The following is an 8,128-nucleotide window of genomic DNA, read 5'->3' as shown; positions in this document are numbered from 1 at the left end:
TCCCCACGTGCAATACTACAGCCAATGATGCAGCAAATTCTGTATGTTAAGACCTTGTTTCTGGTTTCTCTGTTCTATTGTATTTGCCTATCGTTGGGCTAATTCTCATTGTTTTATTTATTGCATCTTTATGACAAACCTGAAAAGTAAACATTTAACTCAAACTACTTACGGTGCCTTTAGGCTGCCACTGATAAAGGAGAAGAAAGGAGGTTTCAATGTACAATTGATACTATACTAAACTGAAAAAAATATATGACTAAATTTAAGGTTGAATATTTTTAATGCGGAATTAACACAAGTACATTTACATTGTAAGTACATTTACCATGTAATTAAATTTTGAAGACTTAAATGGAAATTGCTGCTATGTTTTATAGTAACACACATTTATAGCCCAATAAAATTAATACAGCGCATTTCCATATACAAATACATATACAAATGTAGCATTTGTCGTACAGTGATTAAGACATTAAAAGACTATAACTGTATGTTTGAATCTACAGAACTCAGTATTGTCTTAAAGGATTAAAATCGCTAGTTTAATACCGTAAAAATGAAGACGTTTTGTGCAGGGGGCATCGTCAATCAAGAACTTTATCTCCTAATTCTGTCTTCTAACCACAGGATTGGCCCTCAAAAGAAACGTACGTTACTCTCATTTTGTTATTGTTCTTGCCGTAGCAGCATTAAGCGAAACATCAAATTTATGGAATTTTCATGAGCAAGTTACAAATCAACCATCATAAATTCAACAAACTGGACATTAGAAGAGTTCTAATTTGCAGGTACCTTTGAGTAAAATACAATTGGTTTGTCATACAAACCGTTAACAGCAAATGATACCAGTGGCATGAACTATTATGATCTTGACACACAAACCTACTTAAAAGATACATTTAGGTCTAATAGAGTTATTGTGTTGTTTATCATAAGACCAATAATCAAAAACCATGCGCCTAATGTGCCAACTTGACAGCAAAACTCACAATCCATGGTTCAAAAGGCAGCAATTTCAAACCACTGTCTTCAGTGGTCCGTAACAGAAAATACTCCAGGCATAAATGGCATGCAAAAACCGGCCCTGTGCTTTAAAGCAAGTGATCGTGCTTTTTACAAATTTAGAAGAAAGACATCTATACACGGATCACCAAAGAAACACCCTAGGAAGAGACACAATATAACTTAAGAACACCTTTACCAGAATAGGTTTTTCTACCAAATGCAAAAGCAAGTGAAGACACTGGAATGTAGAGCTTTGTTACGGGAATACCTCCTTAAAGCTGTGACACGTGTATCTAAGTTTCAATGCATAAAATGTAAACTTTGACACATCCTAACTACAGGATTTTTGGCTTTGGATCTTTCCAGAAGCATAAGACAGCCCTGACAACCCTAAATACCAGTCAAAAAGTGCAAAAGACGTCCTTCAGAACACATCCCTTTGGTACGTTAGAGTCCCACAGATAACAGAAGTAAATAATGAAAGAAACCGTCAGCTAACAAAGAGGGTTAAACTCACTGATTATCTCTCTTCTCTCTTTGGAGTTTTGTTTTGTTACTGGAAAGTTACCCCAAACATTACAGGTAAAGCGTTTTACCTGGAAACATTCCGAGGTACATTGATTTCTGGTTTTTTAGATGGAATCCGAATGCAAGACATGAAACACCCTACTTGGAAGCAAAGTAAGCTGCACTTGTCCCCTGAGCAGGGTCGCGGAAGGTGTGAAGACGGTTCTTGGCAAGAATGAGATAAGCTGTGAATGACGAAGTCCTCCTCAGTCCTGAGGAAATCCTGTGAATGTCATGGGCAGCACAGATCATCCAGACTCTCGTGCTGTGTATCTGCAACGCCTTTAAGAAATAGGATCTAGTTCACACCTCCAAAGGAAATCTTATTTTGAAAAGTCTATTCATTCTCCTTTAATTCAAGGGGAATTTAGTTTCCTTGTGTTACTCAGAGCAGCAGCTACAAAATAATGAAGAATGATGAGCGTGGGGACTCAAAAGGTTCATCCTATATCCAAAGGTGATGCTTCCTGCTTGTTTCTTTCACCATGAAAGGTGTTATTCTGTTACAAGAATATTTCTTAAAGCCATCTAGTTTACGAATGGCATGACTTCACTGAAAGCAAAATAAACAGAATTCACATCTCCTACAACTGGATTTCATAAACGTTGTATGGGTTATGCCGTATGCATATGGGTAACAGGAAACATGCTAAGCACATAAGCATCAAAGAGATTTTTACCCAGAGTTTGCCAGATTTCAAATAAGATAGTCTGATATCTATCTTTAAACCTAAATGCTGCTAATAGTCATCTGTGTGGTCAACTGCAATTTCCTAATCCACTAACTGGCACACATTCCGTGTTCATAGGCCACAATATACTGTTTTGCCCTATGCAGTGTAATGATGGTAGATCTCAATCAAGACCACTTGATATTACAGCATTCAGCAAAAATCTACCAATGAGTTTTAATGTGTCAATGGACTTAAGTCATAAATGCATGTTATTGGAAAGGCATACATACCTTCAAAAGGTCTTAAGTCAGAACTTTTTAGAGAATAGGGACCAGGGGGACCTAGAGCCTCGATCTAGTAGCACGCCACATTGAGAGTCATAAATGCTTTAAGTGCTGATGCTCTATCAACACGCTCCACTTTGACCCTCCCAATGGCATGTAAAAAAGAAAAGGCTATTGACAAACTATACTGATGGTAGAAAATACAAGGGACTGGAAAAAGAATAATGTGTTTTTTTCCAACTAAAGCATACCTATGTTCACAAAGTAAGCCCTTTACCATCTGAAAAATAAGCATTGGTCCAATGCCAGTTTAAGTTGTTCCGACATGCGCTTTTCAAAGGGGGGTGACATACATGTCCCACAGTTCGGTTAGCTAAAATGTAATGTAATTAACTTTGTCCTGAATTAAGTATGAGGACAATCTGGCTCTACATTTAAAATGATACAAGTGACAGAAAACCTACTGAGTCCTCCGACATTATATGGAAGCTAGATGAATATACTTGGTGTTTTCAGTTTTGAATCTTGGAGACTGGAGCACAAGAAATGCCATTATTTTCCAATACACACATGGCTTTATTGGCTTTTAATGGCTTCATAAAAACATATATATGTTAATTTAAACAGCTTCTCAAGCATGTACTTTAAGTGACTCCTGTATTTCTTCTCTCATTAATCATTTATTTTATTGAGAAGGGGGGAGGAGGGCAGGAGAGGGAGAGAGAATCCTAAGCAGGCTCCATACTGTCAGCATGGAGCCCAATATGATGCAGGGCTCTATCTCACGAACTGGGAGACCATGACCTGAGCCGAAATCAAGAGTCGGTTGCTTATCCGACTGAGCCACTCAGGCGCCCCTCTTATTAATCATTTAAATAAGCATAACGCAGTTAGCAGAAAGCTGGCCGTGTTGATTTTCAAACTTTTGAATGTAGAAGGTGGAATCAGTGAAATCTGGGGGGAAATGCGATTCCAGGTACAACTACTTGGCTTCTGAAAGTGTTCATAGTTTTAGTATCTTAGATTGTATCTTATTCTAACAGATACAAGTTTTTAAAGTTGTGACGTGCTCAATTCAGCATGTGCAATGTTTCTGTCTGTCTGATACTCTTCTTTTATAGTTAGTGCTTCTTCTGCCTTGTATAATACAAGAAAGAAGAAAACTGTGAACTACTCAAAGTTATGAAGATATTATTGTGTGCTTTCAGAAGCTTTTACTCCGGGTTTTATGTTCAAGTCTATAATCCAACCCAAATTACTTTTTGTATATGGAATGAGATGTAGGGGTGAAGGTTCATTTCTTCTCCCATATGGATACCCAGTTGCTTGAGCACCCATTTGTTAAAACAACTTTCCTTTCCCCATCCAGCTGACTTGGTACCTTGACTGAACATTTTTTGATTATGTGCACGTGGGTCTACTTTAGAAATTTCTGGGGCGCCTGGGTGGCTTAGTCTGTTGAGCGTCCAACTTTCGCTTAGGTCATGATCTCGCGGTTCGTGGGCTCAAGCCCCGTGTCGGGCTCTGTGCTGACTGCCAGCTCAGAGCCTGGAGCCTGTTTCAGAGTCTGTGACTCCCTCTCTCTCTGACCCTCCCCTGCTCATGCTGTCTCTCTCTCCTAGAAATAAATAAATCAAAAAAAAAGAAATTTCTATTTTTCTACACTTACGTCAATACCACACTCTATTTGTTACTGTAACCTTATAGTAAGTCTTGAAATCAGATATGTACGTCCTCCAGATTTTTGAGATTCTTCTGTTTTAGACTTCTTGCCTTCCCATATGCATTTTATTTTACTTATTTGGGAGAGAGAGAGAACACGAGTGGGGGAGAGAGGCAAAGGGGAAGGAAGAGAGGGGAAGAGAGAGACCGAGAGAATGAATCTGAAGCAGGCTCCACACTCAGCATGGAGCCTGACATGGGGCTTGATCTTCGATCATGACCTCATGAACTGAGCCACAATCCAGAGTCAGATGCTTAACTGACTAAGCCACCCAGGTGCCCATCCATATGCATTTTAGAATAAACCTGTATGGTTTTTTTTTCCCCCCCAAAAAGGGCTGCTCAGATTTTGAGTGCATGAACTCTATAGGCCAATTTGGCGACAATGGATTTTTTTTTAAGTTTACTTATTTTGAGAGAGTGAGAACGTGAAAGTAGGAGAGGGACAGAGAGAGGAGAGAGAAAAAGAATCCCAAGCAAGCTTTGCACTGTCAGAACCCCAATGAGGGCTTGAACTCACGAACCATGAGATCATGACCTGAGCCAAAACCAAGAGTTGGACTTTTAACCGACTGAGCCATGCAGGTGCCCCAGGGGACAATGGATTTCTTAACAACACTGAGATTTCTTAACAACACTGAGATTTCCAGTCCTTAAACATGATATTTCTCCCCCTTTATTAGGTTCTCTTAAATATATCGCAGCAGTGATTTGTGGTTGTCAGTATAGAAGTCTTAGACATCTGTTGTTAGATTCATCCCAAGGTGCCTGGGTGGCTCAGTTGCTTGAGCATCCAACTTTGGCTCAGGTCATGATCTCACAGTTCATGGGCTCGAGCCCCGCATCGGGCTCTGTGCTGACAGCTAGCTCAGAGCTGGGAGCTTGCTTCAGATACTGTATCTCCCTCTCTCTCTCTGACTCTCCCCTGCTCACGCTCTCTCTCTCTCTCTCTCAGAAATAAAAAAAATATTTATCCCTATTTACTTTACATTTTATATGACTGATATAAATGGTATTGTTTTTTGAAATCACAGTTTTTTCAACTCTCTGTGGCTAGGACAGAGAATTAGAATGTATTTCGTATAACGGTTTTGTATACTATGGCCTTATAAAATTTTATTACTTCTACTAGGGTCTTTTTGTATAGAGGTTCCTTATGGTTTTGTACATATATGTAATCTGCTCAGTATGAGAGCACCGTCTCTTCCCTTCATTTTGTTCTCTATCTCTTTATCTTGAGTTATAGCACTGGCTATACTGGAAATGGTGAGAACGAATATCCTTGGCTTGTTCCCAATCTCAGGGCAATGGCTTCCAATATTTCACCATTAAGTATGATGTTAGTTGTGGTTCTTCCTGAGTGTACATGATCAGAGTCAGGAAATTCCCTTTATTTTTCGTCTGGTGAGAGTTTTTTTAATCATGGATGAGTATGGACTTTTGTCAAGCGTTTTTGTGCATCTATTGAAAGGATGACATAATTTCCTCTTCTGTTACATGAATATGGTGAATCGCAGTGGTTTTTAAGTTTGTAATACAAGTATTTAAACATCCAATTTGAAATAATTCTAATTTCTCTTGTGCTTTCTTTTCTGTCCCACATGTTCTTTGGAGGTGTGTTCTTTACTATCCAGAGATCCATGGACATCCGTTTCTAATATAATGCTTTTTAAGATTTCAAATGCTTACAGTCTTCTGAAATTTATTGAGGCTTATTTTAATGACCCAGCATATGATCTATCTTGGTGAATGTTCCACGTATACTTAAAAATAATGGTGGAGGGGAAGGGGGAAAACAAGTTAAGGAGAGGGAGGGAGGAAAACCATAAGAGACTCTTAAATACTGAGAACAAGCTGAGGGCTGATGGGGGGTGAGGGAGAGGNATACAATTACCTGAAATTCTTTTTCTTTTAATTTTTATTTATTTAAGTAACCTCTGGATTCAATCCTGGTATCAAGAGTTGCATGCTCTTCCAATTGAGCCAATACAGAATTCGAATATAAGTCCAAAATTAGGAATTCAAAGGACATATATGCATATGATAATGTTTACAAAAAGTCTATTTTCTTGTGCGTGTGTGTGTGTGTGTGTGAGAGAGAGAGATACCCTTCTATAGATAGTTCTGTATTACACAGGGGAAAATGTATAAGAATACTGGTTGATTTTAAAATACAGAAGTCTTATGTATTAGGTGTAAGGTTAATAGAAAGGAATATTAGGTTAGCACTCATCACATCATGGTACCTTCATATATTAAGTTTTGAACACAGACACAAGTGTGTGTATGTGCGTATGTGTGTAGCCCAAAGCTAACATAAGGAAACAACATACTCAGAACTGAATGAAAACACACGGATAAAGCATTCTTGGACAGTAAGGTCAGTACCTTCAAAGTACATTATCAGTACTTAGCTCTGAAGCATCTCTTACAAGATATCATGGTATCTGAAATTTTCTTCCATACCTGTCTACCTCGTAGGAAAAGAGTTTAACATGTTTTAAAAATCTTTCTTCATTATTTTAAAACTATTAAAGGGAAAAAATTAAACCCTGGCCAACATGGTATGCTTGCAGCTCTATTTCTAAGTGCAGAGAAGTTCTTGCCCTATGTTGACTGTGACCTTGGTGGAGATTTAAAATTGTTAGCCTTTAAACAAGCAGCACACAGTCTGTTCATATTATACCTGTAATTTTGGCATTCCGAAACCTATAGTCACCGACTAAAATCTGCGAAGTATTCCTGGGAATCAGACCTTCTTTTCTTCTGTTTAGATTTTTCACCAACCTAAATAATAAACGAATTAGTAGCCAAGAATGGTAATAGAAACTAACAAAAAACCAACGAAACAAACACATTGTGCTGCCCTTCACGTTTTCACGAAGCTATTTCACATATTCAACAACCTTCATGACACTGAGCTTGAGTCCTTTGAGTAACCTACAAAGGACTTCGGTTACTAGCAAAAATGGTGATTACTTTAGTGATCCATCATTACTTTTCACCCTTGTGGGTACCTGTCCACCTTTGGAGTCAAAGTACATACTCCGTGTAGCATTTCAGTTAAAGTTATTGATGCAGCGAAGACAGAATTATTTCACAGCAAAGTTCCAGAAGATTTATGGAAGCTTCATTCAGTCCTCTTCCAAACAAGATTTCCTTCCTACTTTGGGTTCTCTATAATTACACAGTATATTCGGCAGAACCGTCTTTGCCATTGGTGCTAAACGACCTCAAATGCATTAGAATGGAATGGTCAGACTAACAAGTCAATATGTGAATTGATAAAGAGAAGGTGGCTGTGTCTCAAAGTAGCAAAGCATGGTTCCTGACACACAGTAGTAGGCATTCATTAAAAGTGTGATGGATTAATGAATGACTTCAATGACCAAATGTAGTATGATCTATAGCCATGGCAAAGCCCGGTCTATGGGCTGAAATGCCTGAGCCAAAGGTAAACTGCCAAAGAGCATGCAGACTCATAGCATGTCATTCTTTCAAAGCATGTGTCACTCACCAAAGGTTAACATTCCTTTCAGTGAGCTATATAGGCATAGCTGAAGCAATGAAAATGAGATACTGATAAGAAATGAGATATTTCTGCTTCTTGAGACTGTATAACAAAGATACAAGTAAAGCGGGACATTTGATTAGATATCCGTATGCCCCCGGCGAAGGTCATCAAAAGCACTGAGAACACACCTACCATTGACCTTCAGCATCTTCATGGAGAAACTGAAAGACATCTCCATTTCTGATCAGGAGGTCTTCTGGGCCTCGCTTCCTGCCATCTGCTAGGGCTTTATAACTGCCTGGAGACTTTAAGGTTGTTTGGAAAAATCACATTACAAATTTGATTGTAAAACGGCTTGT

General features: G+C 38.6%; 1 protein-coding gene across 1 annotated transcript in view; it reads right to left on the bottom strand.

Annotated features, from left to right (window-relative positions):
• Positions 1-369: 369 nt before the first annotated feature.
• The window catches only part of MCF2 (MCF.2 cell line derived transforming sequence), a 101,986-nt gene continuing 94,227 nt past the window's right edge, over positions 370-8,128 (bottom strand). Inside the window, exons 35-37 of the mRNA XM_077773891.1 lie at positions 7,962-8,074; positions 6,942-7,042; positions 370-1,972 (exon numbers count right to left, since the gene is read on the bottom strand). Coding sequence (XP_077630017.1) covers positions 1,932-1,972; positions 6,942-7,042; positions 7,962-8,074 — 255 coding nt within the window. The 3' untranslated portion in view covers positions 370-1,931. The remainder of the gene's footprint in view (positions 1,973-6,941; positions 7,043-7,961; positions 8,075-8,128) is intronic.

Source organism: Crocuta crocuta, unplaced genomic scaffold (assembly GCF_008692635.1).
Source record: "Crocuta crocuta isolate KB4526 unplaced genomic scaffold, BGI_CrCroc_1.0 scaffold241, whole genome shotgun sequence".
Classification (NCBI taxonomy): Eukaryota; Metazoa; Chordata; class Mammalia; order Carnivora; family Hyaenidae; genus Crocuta; species Crocuta crocuta.
Note: the sequence above shows the minus strand (reverse complement) of the source record. Positions and strands in the feature narration are given on the sequence as shown.